The sequence below is a fragment of the Alosa alosa genome, chromosome 2, assembly GCF_017589495.1.
Source record: "Alosa alosa isolate M-15738 ecotype Scorff River chromosome 2, AALO_Geno_1.1, whole genome shotgun sequence".
NCBI lineage: Eukaryota > Metazoa > Chordata > Actinopteri > Clupeiformes > Clupeidae > Alosa > Alosa alosa.
This window is the reverse complement of record NC_063190.1, coordinates 24,906,304-24,926,387: the sequence shown is the minus strand read 5'-3', so window position 1 is coordinate 24,926,387 and position 20,084 is coordinate 24,906,304. Positions and strand designations below refer to the sequence as shown.

At 46.2% G+C, this 20,084-nt stretch overlaps 1 protein-coding gene and 1 long non-coding RNA gene across 5 annotated transcripts in view; one reads left to right on the top strand and one right to left on the bottom strand.

The window, feature by feature from the left end:
• Nucleotides 1-318: 318 nt before the first annotated feature.
• spry4 (sprouty homolog 4 (Drosophila)) lies at nucleotides 319-6,888 on the top strand. Of its 2 annotated transcripts, XR_007192972.1 has the most exons (3): nucleotides 319-504; nucleotides 2,656-3,959; nucleotides 6,375-6,888. XR_007192972.1 is itself a non-coding variant. In XM_048238097.1 (2 exons), the coding sequence occupies exon 2, from the start codon at nucleotides 2,719-2,721 to the stop codon at nucleotides 3,811-3,813; it is 1,095 nt and encodes a 364-aa protein (XP_048094054.1). In that variant the 5' UTR covers nucleotides 319-504; nucleotides 2,656-2,718; the 3' UTR covers nucleotides 3,814-6,888. The 2 variants fall into 2 exon arrangements, 1 of the variants encoding a protein (XP_048094054.1); XM_048238097.1 differs by having other exon boundaries at nucleotides 2,656-6,888.
• A 12,636-nt stretch (nucleotides 6,889-19,524) lies between these two features.
• Nucleotides 19,525-20,084, bottom strand: part of LOC125310961 — a 9,472-nt gene continuing 8,912 nt past the window's right edge. For all 3 annotated transcript variants that reach the window (XR_007196396.1, XR_007196394.1, XR_007196395.1), the window contains one exon: nucleotides 19,525-20,021. This is a non-coding gene — a long non-coding RNA (uncharacterized LOC125310961). The remainder of the gene's footprint in view (nucleotides 20,022-20,084) is intronic.

The following is a 20,084-nucleotide window of genomic DNA, read 5'->3' as shown; positions in this document are numbered from 1 at the left end:
GCGGGGCTCAGTGAGGGTCTGACTGACTGAATGAATGAGTGGGCTAGCACATACATAAATAAGCAGCGTGGCGTGAGACGCAGAGCTGGTTCATTCATGTAATCCTCTCCGACATTGCCCTTGTGACGAAAAGCCTCCCATTCTTCCATTCATGAAATTCTGGTTACACGCTTGCGCAATGAAATTCGGAGTCCTCCCATTCATAAAAAAGTAACCGCTGCATTTGCGCTGTGAGTTCCACTGCCCTCCCATTCACAAAAAAATCTGTCAAGGCATCTGCGCAGTACGTGTCTCACCCTCCCATTCATAAAAAGCCATTTTCCTCATGTAGTTGCAACATCGTATCAAAAACCCAGCGTCTCCACTGCAGTGCACTTCGAACGGATTGTGGTCAAGGTTTTTTTTATCCCCCCTTACACGCTTTTACCTGGGATTTATATATTTGGAATATACACGAAGACGCTGCATTCAAGAAACAGGGAAATGTCTTATTTCTTTAAACTGGTAAGTTTACGAAATGCTTATTTGCTGTACATTTAAGGGGTGAATTTATTTGCTGATAAATCTTCAAAAAAGCTTATCTTTGGTGTTAGTCTAACGTGAATATGTTGATATATCTGTCCATCGGTCTTTTGCAATGAGCTGGACCTGTTTTTATTCTCTGTATCAATTCTCAACCACGGATCCAACTGTAGCAAGGTTGCGCGGTTTGGGCGAACGACTGGAATTGGCATACGACACGAAATAGCTTACTTTAAATGCAACTCTTCGGTCCTTTCGACGAAGATCGAAAGCTTTGCTAGACGACGTGTTGGTGACGGACATGCTGGTGCCATTTTTATGGGCAGTTGGCTTCTCGCGTTCTATCGCGGACCATTGCGTTACGCTTCTGTGCTGCAGATTTTGCGTTTACCATGAGCAGAGGTCAGAGGGTGATCATTTTCTGTATGAAATCTAGTTAGAATAGATAAGGAGAATAAGTCGATTAAATAATCGATTTATACCTGATAAATTATGCGCAACGTGTATAAGACCACCGTCTTCAACGCACTTGGAAGAACGTCTAGTGTCTCCTCACATAAGTCGAAATGAGTCACAGCTCCGAATCACAACGCGCATTTATCATATAATACAGAGGCATGACAGTATACCAATGACGCCAGATGAAATAGCCTACCTCTCTCCCCGACAGTACGCTTATGAACCAGTGAGATCGTAGGGGGAGAAAGCGCCGTCAACATCTGTGGCGTAAAGGCTCTAACGTTACCGAGAGCTGGTTGTATTCACATCCTGTATGTGCCAAAACAAGCTATGTCGCAACAGGTTTATCCTTTCTAGTGGTTAAATCGCCGTATCTCGCGTTAAAAGATCTCACCAATCTGGCGATAAAGCCGTGCACGCTGACATGGCATAACATAGGCTAGATTAGGCAAGATTTCTAATCTCAATGTTTTTTTTTTATTTTATTTGTTATAAAGTTGCCATATGCCGTGGAAGACGTCTGTCATTTTGCAAACGGTTATTAATGGCTAGATATCTAGCCCTATGTTTGTGCCGGTACAAGATTTACAGAAAATAATATCCTAAATTTGAACATAGGATAGCCTGATTTGGAATATACAGTGGACAAGAATTGGTTTTCAATAGGTTGAAAATGCAATGAAAATATCTTGTAGTAATTCTTTAAACATTCGAATGTCAAAGTTTTAAAAGCGTATTCCCTACGTCTAAAAATGTATTGCATGAGGTGCGCAAATTATAGAGAAATTAACAACATGGTAATAATCTATTAATTACACATTAACGTATTGTCATGTTTACCCGTTTCAGGTGTGCATGATTGAGAGTCACCGAGATAAAGTGTTTGAAAATATTCCTTCTGCAATTAGATATAACTCTCAAAGTCAGAGTATGAGTCATACAAGCATGTTGGTCGCCTGCCTTTAGTTCAGTTATCTTCAGTGGTCTTTGTCCACATAGTTGCCAATCCACAGTGTTGCCTTGAAGTACCTCTCAGTGGTTTTGGATCCTAAAATGGACTTCAGTCACTTGGCAAACATGTTTTACTATTTTTACTTGAATGCTTGCTGCATATGGATGGTGGAAGAAAATGGTGTTGTTTGGAAGGGCTAACCATTTGATTAGGATTGTAAGGATTTGGGTGTTTTCGTAATTAAGGGTCTTAAAATTGCTATAACCACCAGTAAAACAAACAAAAAAAAAAAAACTCTGTTCAAGTGGTACAAACCAATCAGGAAACATCCAAAAAGACAGCCATCCCTACTTGCCAATCATTGTGTTTGTACATTGCGTAGAAGGGAGGGGATGGACTAAGTGACTAGGTCTGGCAGTGGTTAGCAAGAAATGCTAACATTGCTGACAGCAGCTTTCATTTTATAAATTTACCTTGAATAGGTCTAATTTTACACCTACAAAACTGGTGTAATATTTGGTTATGCTTTACAAATATGAATGCAAATGTTAGATCTGACAACCGTATAAAAAGTAGTAGTAGTGTAGACATTTTACATGTAACAGGTAAAAGTTGTTTCTCACATCTTAGATAGTTGCAATTAACCCTTGCTGGGACCAGGCAGACTGTACCCAAGTTCCTTAGGAGGTGGTCAGCTGACAGCAGTTCTGTTCTTTCCCCAGCACTGACCTCCAGGTGCCGCGCCGCTCTCCGTTGGCCGTGCGAGGGACACCGCCCTGAGCCCCATGGAGTCCAGAGTACCCCACCACATCCCCGGCGTCTCGTCCTCCATCATGGTACAGCCCTTGCTGGACAGCCGCGTGCCCTACGGCCGGCTGCAGCACCCGCTCACCATCTACCCCATCGAGCAGATGAAGTCGTCGCACGTAGAGAACGACTATATCGACAGCCCGGCGGCCATTGTCTGCCAGCAGCCGCATGCGCAGCCCAAGCACCTGGCCGCCAGCCGGCAGATTGATGCCCACCCACAGCACCAACACCACCACCATCACCACCACCACCACCATCCACACCCACACACGCAGGACTCCACCCACCCATGGATCAGCTTCAGCGGCCGGCCCAGCTCCATCAGCTCCAGCAGCAGCACTTCCTCCGACCAGCGCCTGCTGGACCATGCTGCCCCTACCCCAGTGCTGGACTCGGCCTCCACCACCACCACTACGGCCTCCTCCAACTCCACCTCCTCCTCCTCCTCCTCACTTCCCCCTGCTGCTGCGGCTGCTTCTTCTCTGGGCCGCATCCCCGGCAGCGGCAGCGGCGGCTTCCAGGCCAAGCTGCTCAGCGCCAAGCCCGCGGACCTGAAGACGGCCGGGTCGGCCGCACTGGACGGCCCTGTGGGCTCGCTGCTGCCCGCCGAGGCCAAACACCTGCTGCTGTGCGAGCGCTGCGGCAAGTGCCGTTGCACGGAGTGCACGCTGCCGCGGGCGCTGCCCTCCTGCTGGGTGTGCCACCAAGCATGCCTCTGTTCGGCCCAGAGCCTGGTGGACGCCGCCACCTGCATGTGCCTGGTCAAGGGTGTCTTCTACCACTGCGCCGAGGACGAGGACGACGGCGACGAGGGCTCATGCGCCGACCGGCCATGCTCGTGCGGGCCTGCCCACCGCTGTGCCCGCTGGTCCTTCATGGCGGCGCTCTCGATGGCGCTGCCCTGCCTACTCTGCTACCTGCCCGCCGTGGGCTGCGCCAAACTCTCACAGAAGTGCTACGACGGCGCCCGCCGCCCGGGCTGCCGCTGCAAGGCGCCCGCCGCTGCCAAGGCCGGGGTGGCGGGGATTCTGGGAAAAAACGGGGGAGGCTTGGACAAGCAGGCTTCGTGATGGCTAGCCAGAGGTGGCGAGATGCTTGAGACGTTCGGGGCCGATGGTGGACAGACTGCATTGGCAGAGGATAATCTGAGAGGATATGTGCCACCCACAACCTTACCCCACCCTCTTCCCAAGCTGCTGGAGGTCCTCTAATCATGGTACTTACTCACAAGGATTCAGACTGGATGCAAGTCCTAGTGTCATAGTGTGACATCTCAAAAGAGCAGTGGCAACATTGCATATATTAGCCTGGCAAAAAAAACACTTGCTTACTTCACAGTCCTGTTTTTACAAGTGCAGAGGAGAACTGTTGGGATGCCGTTGCTGTTAGTTTTTCAGCGCCAGAAGGCTTAACAGCTCTTGTTAATACATTTTGGCCACACATCAAAGTAGCCTACTCACAACTTGTATCACTATAGTGTCAGGTATAGGAGTCAAGTTTCTTAACGTTCAAACTTGTGTTTTGTTCTTTTTTCTTCTGGAGAAAAACAAGTATTGCCCACACTAGAAGTAACAGGAGAAAAGTACAGTGGCTTAAACATAGCATCTGACTTAGCTAAAGACAGAAGTGAATTTATAGCGTATGACATTTTACAATCACAGCATGTGCTACCTTCCACTGCTAGGACGTTGTGAAGCTTGTGTTTTGACAAAAGATCTAAAGCAAGCTGGAATCTTCTGTTGTCATTAGTAGCCAATAGGGAGGTTGTAGTCATAGGCCATACTGTTCTAAGACAGGGGTAAATTCCCTTTAAAGGAGGCTCTATTTAAAAAAAAAAAGAAAAAAGAAGTCTTTTTTTTTCTTTGTTATTTAATTTATGTATAACAATTAACATGCCTCCACACCTCCTCTCAGATATGCATGTCATGCCCGGATGTGAACTTTGTCAAGGGTTAAACACCAGATCGCTAGATGTTTTAGTGAGATGTTGAAGATCCACCTCAGGGATCATGTTGACCATAGGAAACAGATAAATATGTAGGTTGAGTATACTCTGCATAAAGGAAACAACATAAAGGAGACTATTCTGAATTTCTAAGAGTTAGGTGGTTGAGGAGAGGGGTGGTATTTGTAAGCTAATAATAGATTGAGGCCATAACCTTCCTTTAAGTTTGAAGGCAAGCCACAACGATAGCTGAACCCTCTAGCCTTTTGACAAAATAAACCCACCTTACCATTTAGACTAACTTTTTAGCAGAATCAATACCCCTTATAATGGACAAAAGCACAGTATTATAGATAATGGCCAAACAATCCCCTCTCGGTTCGTGAAGCCCCTGCCCCTGTAGTCTACTACACTTAATATATACCAAACATAATCTAATATTTTTGCTGCTCAGCTGTGTATGTGTGTGTGAGAGAGATAAAGAAAGTGTGTGTGTGTGTCATAAAAATTGTATCTATTTTCTTCTAATGTATGTTTTTGGCTTATATGGTATTCCGAAGAATTTGCCAAAGGAGTACACTTCCACTACTTTTTTTTTTTTTTTTTAGAAACATCTTTATTGTGCACCAGGTAGTCAAAAGATGAAAAGTTTGAAAAGGTACTGTACCTTTATTTTGTTAGGATGCCTGAATGGCAGAAAGGGGCTCTGCCAATCCACCGTCTAGATTCACACTTTTTGTATGCGAATGTCATCACTCTGCCACCACACGCACCAGACACTGCACATGATCCTGCCCGTACGTGTCTTGGTGCACCAAGCCGAAACATAACGAAAAAAAAAAAGAAACGCTACTGTTCTTAGTCTTGAATGTATGAGGAGAATTACATTTTTTTTGCAGATAAACCCGTGGATAGGTGCCAAAATAGTGATAAGTGGTGAGGCTTGCATAGTTAGGGACGTTGCTAACATGTCAACAATTTGTCGATAATATTAGAAACAAACCTATGCAGGTTACATGTTGTAAATAGTTCCAAGAATCTAGCAATCTTTAGGTGAGTTCAAAATGTCCTGGAAATTGCATGGTACAGTGTAATAATGATTCTTTAAAACACACAAACATGAATATATCTATATACATATATATGTATGTATAGAGAGTTAAATATAGATTATATATATATATATATCATTGGCTAATGATTGTGGGTGATGGAAAAGACGAGGGCATGGAAAGGTCTTTTAGTAAAAGCACTTGATTTGGAGAAGTGTAGCTAGGCAATAAAAATACCTCTTCATGGTGTCTCTGGCCTGTTTGAGTGAGGTGCCAACATTTGGACCTTGTCTTTTAGTTTGGAGTAATTTAGTCCCCAGTATGTCTGTTACCAACAGCCCCACATCCAGTCGGTCATTCTCTATTCACTGCTGCAGTCTCAGACCAACACCCCCACCCCACCCGCCAAAAAAGAATCTTATGCTACATCCTCTTGTTTTGATTGACATGTACAGCTGTGCTGCGTAACTCTGTCAAAAACCTCTGGATGGGATTGAACGTCCCTCTCGAGCCACATTCCATTCCATCTGATTCACCAGTGAATCTCTTAGCTGCTCAATGTCCGTCTTTCTGTCTCTCTCTTCCCCTCTCTCTCTCTCTCTCTCTCTCTCTCTCTCTCTGTCCTGTTTTTCAGTTTATCGTTTTGGCTCTTCTTTTTTGTGGCTCGGGGGGAGACGGACCACTGGCTCACCCGGTCCTCTGAGCATGCTCTCAATCATCGCTCCCCCACAGGAAGGGAACATTCCATCCCCTCGCCAGAATGCTGTGACTTCATCTCCTTCTGTTCCGTGGTGCAGCCTTTTGGCTATGAGTGTTTTAGCCAATGAGAGCTTTTAATTCACTCAAGAAAGCAACACTTCCTGTGTGCTTGTCCGTGCTCCATGGATCCTTCTTTTTGTCTTTCATTTTCTATTTTCTTTTTTTTTATATTTGCATTGTCGAGGGAAAAGAGCTCTATACTATTTCGTTTTGTTTTAAAATGACAAAGCAGAACCTCCCATATAAAATGTCCCTGTATAGATATATTTATTTTGAAGTTCTATTTTATATAGTATTTATTTAGATGCCTACTTTTTGTTTGTGAATAAAAGCTTATGTCAAAACGGAATGTACATTGAAATTGGAAATATATATTGTTAAATATAAAACGTTGTTTTGTTTTTTATTCACCACACTTGCGTCATTACAGTTTTGATACTAGAATTAAGTGAATTTAGTTCATGTGTATGTCAATCTGAGGGAGGGGCGATGAGAAAATTAGGGAAAGAGAGAGAGGGAGGAAAGAAGTAAGGAATACATGCAAATTTGTGCTCCCACGTGTCAGCCACCAATTGGATGATGATATCACATGTTATGACATGCTTCTTGCACCTGTGATTCCTGGAGGCTCCAGTAAGATGTTAGCCTCTGAATCGTACACACTCACGCACACACACACACACACACACACACACACACACACACACACACACAAGAGAGAGAGAGACAGACAGATCGGCAGACAGAAAGACAAATGCAGACCTACTCAAACAAACCTACAAAACACACATATAGACGTGGCTCTAAGGCTGAGCATCATCTCACCTGACATGCATGTCATACTCAAAAGCCTTTAATTTTCGCTTCCTTTCAAACAATCCCCTCCAAAACACACACACTTTATTTTTTGTTCCTCACACCTGAGGCAGAGACAGACCAGCCTTGAGGCCTGGAGAGTGTCTAATCAGTGTGAATAGGTTAAGGCAGGCTGCAGCTTTCATAACCCTGGAGGGGGGGGGGGGGGGTGAGGTCCACATAATTCAACTCAGCCTCTCAGCTGTCCGTACACTTCAGCATATGTGACACAGGAATTACGCCGAGTTGAACAAACGCTCGACATAGCGCAGATGTTGTTTGAACAGTCTTAACAGCATGGGGCGGCGCTGGACAGAGTGTATGTGTGTGTGTGTGAAAGCACTGTGTGACTTTAGTGTGTGTGCATATATGTGTGTTTATGTGTGTGCGAGTGTATGCATGTGCATGTACAGTATGTGTGTCATGTTGGTGAATGTGTGCATGTGTGTGTGCGTGTGCGTGTGCGTGTGTGTGTGCAGAGGCGCACCTTGGAAACAGGCAAGGCAGGCAACTGCTTGGAGCCCCGAGCCGCTAGGGGGCCCCCAACATGGTCTCAGCGTTTCCGGTGGGACAAGCGAGAATTTCGTCAAAAGAGATTGAATGATGTATTTTGCGTGTTCCTGTCCTGTTGTACAAATAGTACATCTGTACATTTAGGCCCTATATGCAATGGCCTTATAAACAGCGGATCTGTGTTCAAAAGAGTTCAAAGAATCCGCACATATTTAGGCTACTGTGGTAAACGTCAATCAAGGGTGCAGAGATGACGGATCAACATTGGAGTTTGGCATTTAGGCTATTCAATGAAGTTATAATAGGCTAATGTTAATTGGCAGAAAGATTGAAAATGGTTTGCTACATCTATACGACAATAAACTTCAGCTAGCTAGCGACAGTTACAACTAGTTAAGCAAGGAGATGGTTAACGTTATGTCTGTAGGCCTATCTGTCAGCCATAACGTGTTAATCGCGATGCGAGTAAGGACCATGCACAATAATTTTTTTAATCACAATAATGGCGTGCCGCCAAAGATTTTTAATTTTACACCGTCACTTGTTCTGTTATCAACTATTCTTTTTGGCTGCCAATATTTTGACCCTTTGATGCACCGTTTCTTGTCCTCAAACTGACACAGACACTTGTAAGCTAGGCTATGCTTCTGTCTGCCTTCCTCCTCATAAAGATAATAAAGACTAATGCAGTTCTGAACTCCTGGTCGGCTGAATGGGCGTTATACTTTAAAAAAAAAATCCCTGTCGGCTCAGTCGACATGGAATTAAAATATCACTGACACACCTCAAGTTTAAACTATAATCTACGACATGAATCGGCCACAGGCGGCCAAAGCTGCCGCCACTAATATTGTTTGGCCCAGTCAAATTATTCTGGCAGTCCTATTTTTAAAAATATTCTATTTTACGATATCGATTTACAAATAGCCTATTCACCAATCAGACTGCGAGTTGGTGCTTAAACAAATATGAGAAAGAACACCAAAATGCATTGGATCCTGCTAGCATGATATTCTTTTCAACAGCGACAGCGTTCAGATACACAGGTTTTGCATTTGTGAAACCGGGTAACGCAAAACCCAAAATTTTCTTTCCATTCCTCTTTATAGGCCCAGCTATTTTTCTCCCAGCTCCAACTCCTGTAGTTCGCTTCTCACTCTGCATGCTAATATTTCCTGTAAGCAAACAATAAACATTGTAATATTGTCAGGAGATGGGTAAAGCAACTAGCTTATTTAAGAATAAAAGATAGACTTTATCCAAAGAAGTAATTAGAATAAGTCAGGCGTGTTAAACTGTCCGTCAATGCCAAAATTATTGTAGCCTAGTGTTGTAGTGCCCACATTTACTCTTCACAATATTGAAAGGGGACTTAAAACAGAGTTCATCAAGATAAATTAATTACTAATTTTGGGTATAGGACCCCAATAAAAACTATTTCACTTCTATACTTTATATTGTTTTTTTATTTATCTATTTATTTATTTTATTCTTTACATTTATATTTTCAAAATAACAAGGTTTTTCATGTTTGGAAAATTTGGAATAAAAAAAAAAAGGTTTTATCTCATTTTTCGTTGGTGTCAGATTATTTATAGCCTAACATAATGGTGATGAACACTGGTCGGTAGGGCTCGGTAGGGAATTTTTGTTTGGGGACCCCACAGACTCTAGAATCGCCTCTGCGTGTGTGTGTGTTTTATGTGTGCACAGGTGTATATTTGGGGAGACACGTCAGAAGTTGTTCCAATAAGAGTAATTTCATGTGGAGTGAGGCCAAGAGGAATCAAACCCGGAACCTTTTTTATATCACCTGGGCCTCCCCACCTCAGCACCTGATTACAGGTAAACAGGGAGAATTCCCTCGTGTGCGAATGTGTGTGTGTCTGTGCATGAATGTGTGTGTGCGTGTGTGTTCTGCACCTGGAGATGCAACTGTTGAACTAATTTCCCTCTGGCAGAACTGAACTTCCACTTGAGCCGGAGGCACTAACCCCACCCCCGCACCCACCACACACACACATACACACACACAATCACTCAAACACACTTTATACTTTTACTTGCCTGCTCTTCTGTCATTTGCCTGCTCCAGGTGACATACACATGCGTGTGTGTATTTCTCACCAGCCTCATCCACTGTCTAAACACACACACACACACACACACACACACACACACTGTACAACAACGAACCACATACTCATAAATACTCATCAGGGTTGGCTTCCTTCACACAAACATCAAGTCACCCTCCTCAGGAGGAAGTTCAACCAGTGTCAAGCTATAAATCCCTGTCAAACTCCCAACACAACAAGCCCTCAAAGGACACACTCTTTTCCTGAACTGTGTCTGCTGCCAGTGGTGCATTGAGCTCATGTTAGCATTAGCCACACACACACACAATGCTTTTAAAATGAGGTCGCCACACCCCTCTCTACTGCCCTGTGCTGCTGGCTCACATTACAGTTTGAACTCAGAGAGGTCATCCTTATTAGCATGCACATCCTGTGCACACTCATCCTTTTCTCTCTCTTTCTCTCTCTCTCTCTCTCTATCTCCTTTCTCCATCTGTCCCCATCTTCTTTTCTTTGCATGTTGTATTGCCTTTCCAAGGCTAATTCTTAACTTTTGCGTATTAGCTTTCATGTCATGGAGGGCATCCCGGCTGCAAGACAATACCCAGTGTGAACAGGCAGTTAGGAGTATGCATGTGGAGCTGTTGTTTAGTGTTGGCCAGCCCTGACCTCTCTCATGAGTGCCAGTCTCACAAACACACAGATACAATGGAGCGGCTCCACTAGTGAAGCAGTCAATGCCACTGACACAGAGGTATAGACCCTTTCAACAATAAAAACAAAAACAAAGCTGCATTAAGATAACATATGGAATGTTAAAACGGAAGCCTTGTGGGGCCAACTATGATGCTGATAATGGAACTCTCTTGAAAGGGTCTATATTAAATATAAATTTATTTTCAATAGCCAACCCTATGGCTATAGACCCAAGAGGAAGAGGCATAAATGGTGTTCACAGGAGGTTCAGCAACCTGGCGCAGCACTGCACGTGTGGCTTCCTGTGGTCCGGCGCGGTACCCCTGCGGCCACACGGCCCCTTCTCCTCACCGACTCACTGGACAGCAAAGCGGGAACGCGCAACTCTGCCAGTGCCAAAGTGGGACCAATTAACATGCACCAGCAGCCGCCACGCACTGCTCTCTCTATCTTTCTTTCTCTTTCTCTCACTCTCATTCACACTCTCCCTCATTCTCTCTTTTCTTTCATATCCACTGTCTCTCATTCTCTCTATCTCTCTTTCTTTCTCTTTCTCTCACTCTCATTCACACTCTCCCTCATTCTCTCTTTTCTTTCATATCCACTGTCTCTCATCCTCTCTCATCCTCTCTCTCTCTCTCTGTCTCTCTCTCTGCTTGGCCTGCTTTGGTGGCTGGGTCACGTGGCTGCGCTGTGCCGCGCCGCTCGGCTCTGTGCGCTGTGCGGGGGCCCCTGGGTCTGGGAGCAGTCGGAGCATTTCCTAAGTGAACCCTTCCATGCAGCCCGGCCTCCAGCAGACATCCTTCTGCAGATGACATATTGCAAAACTCCCCTGCACATCTGGTGCAGTACTCACCAACCCCCCACCCTAACACACACACACACACACACACACACACACACACACACACACACACACACACTACCACCACCTTCTCTCTGTCTTTCTCATTGACAAAAAATTCTCACAATCTCTTTTTCTTGAACACAGTCTCACTCCACGTGTACACTCTTTCACACATTAGCAGGCTAATTATATGCCTCTGTCTATCTGTCTTTTTGCATACACTGATGCACTCACTCACACACACACACACACACACACACACACACACACACACACACACACACACACACACACACACACACACACACACACACACACACACACACACCATCTTTACCTTGGCCTATTATACTCTATATATGTCTTTCATATCTCTCTCTCTCTCTCTCTCTCTCTCTCTCTCTCTCTTTGGTACCAAGTCAGTGGCTACTAGCTGGTCCAGGGTCAGGGCCCAGGCTGAAGATCCAGATCAGATCAGTCTGGAGGGTCCACTGGCCACAAACGCCGCCACTCGAGAGCATCCTGGGAGAGGAACAAACTGACCGGTGTAATGTAATGCCACTCAGCCTGATGGACAGGACAAGGTGAGAACCCCACCCAGCACCCAGCACCTTGCACTGCCTGACTCCACCAGGTCCCAGTGTGTTATGAGATTCACACAAAAAGAAACAGAAAGGAAACCTTTATGACAACCAACACCAAAAAATAAACGAGAGGAGGACAAAAGACAGTGGAGGAGAACAAAGGCATGGGTGAAAGGGGCAAGGGGGTGAGAGAGAGGAAAAAAGAAAGAGACAGAGAAAGGGGGAGTGCAAATGAGAGAGAAAGAGAGACCAAGAGAGAGAGAGAGAGAGAGAGATAGAATTGAATCCACGCCAAAACGTTTCAGTGAGCACCAGCCAGACTCCCTCATTCTCCAAAAGCCCGTGGAATCCAACCGAGCAGAGCCTTTAAACAAAGAGCCAGTGTCCCCCGATCACCTCCCCTCACCAGCCCTCCTCCTCTCCTCCGGAAAGCACTTCTTATCACCCTTTGCTGCCTGGCTGGTATCAGAGGGGCAGGTTGTGCTAACACCCAGCCTAAATGGATTGCGCTGCTCCAGAATATAGTCGGTTGACATGAAAAACAACAACTCTTAAGCAAGAAATTTGTTATTCGAATGGACAGATTTCTTCCTGCCACCACACCAACAATGGGGAACCCATTCATTATGTCGGAGGGGAATATTTACAAGGAATCTCTACACCCTAGATTCAAAACGGGCTGTTTGTGTGCTAGATCTAGAGCTCACTTGTTATGTGAGGGGTCCGTCTATGGGGGTGATTTGAATGTGGTGAATTGAAAGTTGGACTCCTATGCCTGTCGTGTGCAGATGCACGAGGGCACCACATCTATAGCCATGTGACCTGCACTCAGCTTTTCTGCATGTTTTATTAAAGCTTGAAAATGATTTGCAGTTAGCCATGTCTTAAATAATGCAAAACACACCTTCACTTCACACCCACATACACAGCCACATGCACGACGCACCAATACACACACAAACAGTACTTTTACACATGCTGACACACACAGGTTTAGATACACACACACACACACACACACACACACACATCTATGCACACACACACACACATGCTTATTGCACTGAAAAACAGGCCCTCCACTGAGTGCAGCCATCCCCTGAGGCACTGAAGGGGCCAGGCAGGCCAACACACACACACACACACACACACACACACACACACACACACACACACACACACACACAAACACAAACCAAACTTGGCTTCCGACGCCCACTTGGCCTGTGGAGCAGTGCATTCCTGGGGATCTCATTGTCAAAGCCAAACACTTCCTCTGCTACACAGCCAGCACTGCTGCAATTACATTGCAGACATCACATACACACACACACACACACACACACACACACACGCACCCTTAAGTATTTGTGCATATGAAGAGCAAATAATTATATACACTTATAATAAAGCATTAATTTATTAAGATATTTGTGGATTTAGACAAATACACAATGCATGGACATATCGAAAGAGTCAGGGGAAAGGGATAAGTTAAGTTGTCACACTGGATAAGCTACCACATGGTACATTTCTCCAAAACTAGGGGCACACTCTCAACAAGTCAACATTTTGTGACCTCTGATCAAGGTCACAAGAAAATGAGCTTATCACAATTTTCCTACTTTTCAAAATAAAACTATGGCATAGAATAGATGATTTGCTACATTCGATAGTTGTTTCTGCCATGTCTGTGTGGAACTCTTTTCAAACAGTTGACCTAAGGGCTGTATTATGAAGCAGGGTAACTGGCTAACCCGAGTATCTTTGGGGGTAACAGGGGGCGCTGAAGCAGTGTTTTTAATATGAAAGATTAAATCTATTAAAATACAATTAGTCTGATTTGCTTAATAATCAAGTGCAACAACTTACCCTACTATGGGAAAAGTTGTCATAAGTGTCTCAAGTCAATGTTTAATCATTTTGCACTGAAATATTATGACAATACAATGAATATGAAATATGGGCCCATGACATAGGCCTGTCATATGGTACAACCCTTGTGTATATATAGTCTATTGTGAGAGAATAGTGTGACTAGGCCCCGTTCTCCCTATGAGAGACTTAGTGCACATCTGAGGAAACACACATTTGAAAGCAAGCCCGACTTTTATTATCAGGCAAAAAAGCCTCAGGACTTTAATTCGTCCTGAGGATTTAAACGGAAAACACTCTGACACATGAACACATACACACACAGAGAGAGAGAGAAAGAAAGAGAAAGAGAGAGAGACAGAGACAGACAAACACTCAATGACTCACACCCCATTCACCTTGTAGACTTGACAGGAAGTCTTGAAATAGCTGACCTAAGTGAGGAAATGGGCTATTTCTGAAACCGTTGTGTGTGTTTCCGTATGAACAGATTTGTGCGTGTGTGTGTGTGTGTGTGTGGATGTGTTTGTGTGTGTGTGTGTGTGTCACCACGCTGTGTGCAGTGTGGCCTTAAGCTCCTCTGTTCATTTCTTTTCTTCTTGGTCCTGGCCTGAGGTGTTTCCAAGTAACTGCAGCAAGCAGCCCCTGAGGAGGAGGACCACGGGGAGCAGGGAGCGGGGAGAGAGGAGCAGAGGAGCAGGGAGAGGAGCAGAGGAGCAGGGGAGCAGAGGAGCAGGGGGAGCAGGGGAGAGGAGAGGAGCAGAGGAGCAGGGGAGGCAGAGGAGGAGGAGCAGAGGAGCAGGAGCAGGGAGAGGAGCAGGGGAGAGGAGCAGGGAGAGGAGCAGAGGAGCAGAGGAGCAGGGGGAGCAGAGGAGCAGGGGAGAGGAGCAGGAGCAGAGGAGCAGGGAGGAGGAGCAGAGGAGCAGGGGAGCAGAGGAGCAGGGAGAGGAGCAGAGGAGCAGAGGAGCAGAGAGGGCAGAGGAGCAGGGAGAGGACAGAGGAGCAGAGGGAGAGGGGGAGAGGAGCAGGAGAGAGCAGAGGAGCAGAGGAGCAGAGAGGAAGAGAGGAGCAGGGAGGAGAGAGCAGAGGAGCAGGGAGAGGAGCAGGAGAGAGGCAGAGGGAGCAGAGGAGCAGGGGAGAGGGAGAGAGGAGCAGGGAGAGGAGCAGAGGAGCAGGGGAGAGGAGCAGAGGAGCAGGGAGAGGAGCAGGGAGAGAGGAGAGAGGAGGACAGGAGAGAGACAGAAGACAGGGAGGGAGCAGGAGGGAAGAGGAGGCAGGAAGGCGGAGAGGAGGAGAGAGGAGCAGGGAGCGGAGAGAGAGGAGAGAGGAGCAGGGAGCGGAGAGAGCAGGGAGAGGAGAGAGGAGCAGGGAGCGGAGAGAGGAGAGAGAGGAGAGAGAGCAGGAAGGAGATGAGGGAGAGGAGGAAGGGAGCCGGGGAGGCGGAGGAGGAGAGAGGGCAGGGAGGCGGAGGGAGCAGGGAGGAGGGAGGGAAGGGCAGGGAGGCGGAGAGAGGAGAGAGGAGGCAGGGGCTGAGGGGAGGAGGAGGAGCAGGAGGCGGAGAGAGAGGAGAGAGAGAAGGAGAGGGCCAGGGCGGAGGAGGCAGAGGAGGGAGAGGAGAGGAGGAGGAGGAGGAGGAGGGAGGCGGGAGGGAGGAGGAGAGGAGAGGAGGCAGGGAGGAGGAGAGGAGGAGGGAGGAGCGGGAGGAGGGAGAGAGAGGAGGAGAGAGGCGGGGAGAGAGGAGGCGGGAGGAGCAGGAGAGGAGAAGGAGAAGAGGAGAGGAGAGGGCGGGAAAGAGGAGAGGCCGAGGAGAGGGAGGCGGGAGAGGGGAGAGGGGAGAGGGAGAGGGAGGAGGGGAGGGAGAGGGAGAGGGAGGAGGGAGAGGAGAGGAGAGAGAGAGGAGAGGGAGAGGAGGCTGAGGGAAGGAGGGAGGAGGAGGAGAGGAGGGCCGGGGAGAGGAGGGGAGAGAGGGAGGAGGAGGAGGGAGAGGAGGAGGAGAGGAGAGGAGGAGAGGAGAGGAGGGAGGAAGAGGAGAGGACGGAGGAACAGGGAGATGGAGAACAGGGGCTTGAGAGTCGAGATCTCACTGTGAGACCTCTCTGGTCACTGGGCTACCAAACCAAGAGGTGGACTTAAAATGTATTTTGTAAATACATACAGTACCTTATGCAGAAGGTGCCTATTCCATGTATACTTTCTTTCTTTCACACACATACTGTAAATACAGACACTCATGTACACACATGCTTTCTACCCCTGGCCTGTATCTATGTATGTGCTTATGTGTGTCTGTGTGTGTGTGGAGGGGGCATCAAGGAATAAGAGAGAGACAGGAAGCTGAGGCTTATGTAACAGGTGTGACTTCACAGGAAGCTGCTGGAACAAAGCCTGAGGATGCACTGGGTCTTGTGATAGAGGCCCACTGTCTACATGTGTGTATGTCTGTATGAACGAAAGAAAGAGAGTGAGACCGAGAGCAAGAGGCAGAGAGAGAGAGAGAGAGCGAGAGAGTGTTGTGTGTGCATGTATATGTCTGTGTGTGTGTGTGCATGCACATGTGTGTGTGTTTTTGTATGAGTGTGTATGCGTGCATGCAACTGTGTGTGTGTGTATGAGTCTATGTTTGTGTATGTGTACTTGCCTGTGTGCCTGTTACCACGAGTAACACTCCTTGTGTCAGCACTGTGTCCAGCAGGGACAGAGCATCTATGGTATTGTTTGTGTATTCCTTACATGGCTGATCCAGGCCTGCAGTTCACACACAAACATGAACTTGGACTGGAGGGATGCCGTCCACATACGCCACAACAAAGGGGTTGTTTGGATATGGAGCTGTGGGTTTTTTTACAACCAGGGCACGGTTTGGGGGAGAATGGTAGTCATGAGTTTATTGGTAAACAGAGAGAGAGAGAGAGAGAGAGAGAGAGAGAGAGAGAGAGAGCATGGTGTGCTTCTCCAGTGGGGTGCTCTTCAAGGGAGCACAAGGAGGCCTGTAATCGCAGAATGGGAAGTATGTGAGTAGGCGGAAATGTTAAAAGTGGTGGTCTGGATGGCCCGTCGGTGTGTGTGTGTGTATGTGTATGTGTATGTGTGCGTGCGTGCCTGTGTCTGTGTCTGTACTTCTCTGGCCGTTGTTGCTGTGGCTTCTGGGTTAGGATGTGGTGGGACACTGTACATTGCGTATGATGATTGTGCATGTGTGTGTGTGTGTGTGTGTGTGTCTCATACACCCATGCACCTATATATACCTAGGACACCCATACCCATTCATACTCCATACATACCTATATACCTGCTGGATGCCCTAGCACACACACACACACACACACACACCCGATCGCACTAACACCCCTACACTCACACATTGTTCTCCATGAGGTTCTCCCGTGTAGTCTTTATAACTTGCCCAACATTTGATTATAAAGATTCATAAATGTCCTGCCATACTCTATTAAATTGTTCTATTTTATTTCTGTCCTCACACATTGCTTTTTCTATACTTAAATAATATTTCATCAATCCCTCCCATGCCTGCATGGATGGGGCCTGTGTGTCTTTCCAATGTTTCAAAATGATTTTCTTATAAACCAAGGAGGAAAAAAGAATCTGCTAATCTCCTATTGGATACTTCAGATTATCTGTTCTCTGCAAAATACATAGTGTAGGTGTTAATTTACACTTGTGTGTGTGTGTTTTTAGTGATGAGTGAGATGTGGTGGTTTGAATGGTGTGTGGCTCCTTGCCTTTGGGATATTGGATTAGGGTGTTAATCTCTCCCTGCCTGAACTCACTCTCTCTCTCTCTCTCTCTCTCTCTCTCTCTCTCTCTCTCTCTTTTAATTACTTCCATACCATCACCTTTGGACTCAGTCATCCTTGTTCTTGACTCTCCTCAGGAAGGTTGGTAGGTTAGGCAGACCATTTCTAGCCAGTGTAGTAGCCAGTGCCACACAATGACTCCACTGTCCAGCACAATGAACAAGGCCATATCCGTATTCTTCAGAGTGAGTACACACACACCACACACACACAATGACATAACCGTCTCTCTCTCAACTATACAAACTAACACTAAATGTCCTTGTTCCCATCCTACAAATATACCACATTTGGCTCTGACATTCTTCCCCCTTTGGACAAATAAAATGTTTAGATCTCCAACATAGCACCATTCATCATCATAACCATCAGGCCCATACAAATAAAGCAGAGCTCAAATCCTGTGGAAGAGGAATCAACTGGTGTGCCCCTCTACCACTTACGCAGTACACACAAAATGTATAAGACTTCTTCCATAGCCAATATGTGTCCATCTAAAGCCTGTTGCTCAACTTGGCCACCACAGAGCCCACAGGAAACAAGGTCTGATACAGGTAAGACCCTGGGGTGTTATTGCAATCTGTAGCACTGCCTTACCCTCATCAGATTGTATGTGAATATATATAATGTTAAATCAAATGTGTCTGTTTGTCTCCTCCCTGTCTCAACTTGAACATCTCTTAATGTGAGGAAGGATTTTGTGCTGTTTTATGTGTGCATGTTTGCCTGTGCATATGTGTCTGGGTTTGTGTGCATGTGTGTATGAATGAGAGAATGTGTATGTATATGTATATGTATATGTATATGTATATGTATATGTATATGTATATGTATAATGTGTGTGTGTGTGTGTGTGGGTGTGTGTGTGTGTGTGTGTGTGTGTGTGTGTGTGTGTGTGTGTGTCAACTCTAAAGGCTCACATCAATGCAAAGAAATAGTGTTGACATTGAGGGGAGTGTTAATCTAATTTCATTACGTCCCCTAGGTTATATCTGTGGCCCTGAAATGCTTTGTATGTGAAAAAAAACTTCTTCCCGAAGCACTTTTGAATTTATTTCCTCAGCATATTAGGTCATAGATTAATATGGCCATTATTTGAACAGTGAAAATAATAATAAAAGAGTTTTTGAACTTTAATGTCACTAATGCTGATTATTCAATGATTCATTTGAATTTAAATATTTAAAATTTTCATAGCAAAAATTATATATGCGATTAATTTAGATTAATTACCACAGAGTATGTAATTAATTTGATTACATTTTTTAATCGATTGACAGCCCTAGTATATGTATATGTGTGTGTGTGTGCGTGTGTGTGTGTGTGTGTGTGTGTGTGTGTGTGTGTGTGTGTGTGTGTGTGTGTGTGAGCCTCCAACCCAGTGCATTAGAACATCTACATTAATCTCCTTTGACACAGTGCAGGAAGGCCTGTAAGGAAGGCAGGGCGCGCACACACTGCAGCTCAAATATTTATTCAGGATGTTGCTTTTTTTTCTGTGTGTGTGTGGGGGGCTGGAGGAGGCAGGTCGCAGGTTAACCAGATCAAGATGAAAAACACATTCAGAGGGACAAAGAACGCCAGGAGACGAGGCCCGGACACACACCCACACACAGGAACACATACAATCACACACACACACACACACACACACTCATATGCATATGCACAGGTGTTCATATATACCTGCCGGTGTAGTCCTCTCTGACCCTGAGGAAAACACAGGAGGCGAATTGTGAGAGGAGGAAATGAGGAGGAGAAGGCAGATAAGGAGATTTTAATGGCAAACATGTTTAGCTCGCACTGCGTGACGAGACAGCAGGCCCAGCTCTCTGGCAAGCGCCTGGTCCAGGATCTAGCTGTGAGCGTCGGAGGACAAAAAAGGGGAGGAAAAATGTACGACGGTGTGTTCAAGGCTGTCGGGGCTTCTGAGTCTTCCACATTGGGAATCGCTTGTGTTGCCCTGCATGCCTAGACGGCCAACAAAAAAAGAGAGCGCTCCAGAGCGCAGTGGCGGCCTGTCGGTGCGCTCATTTGCGAGTCTGCCCCTCATTTGCACACCACCACAGAGCACAGAGCGCAGTGGCGTTTACCACCCGGAGAGGATGCTGTCATTGCCGGGGCCAAGCGCAGGCAGAAGAGGTGAAACATTTATGAGATGCAGCGAGATTGTGTCCTGCGCTGGAGGCTCAGGGGCGAGCAGCAGGGGCCTGGCACTCTCCATTTGCTGGAGTGGATGCGCCTGAGTGTTTCCTGTGTCTGAAACACATAATAAGTGTCTAAATGAAAACACACAAGAGCGCGCGCGCACGCACACACGCA

Coding starts and splice junctions, on each gene's coding strand:
- spry4 (XM_048238097.1), top strand. CDS start 2,719: ATGGAGTCCAGAGTACCCCACCACATCCCCGGCGTCTCGTCCTCCATC.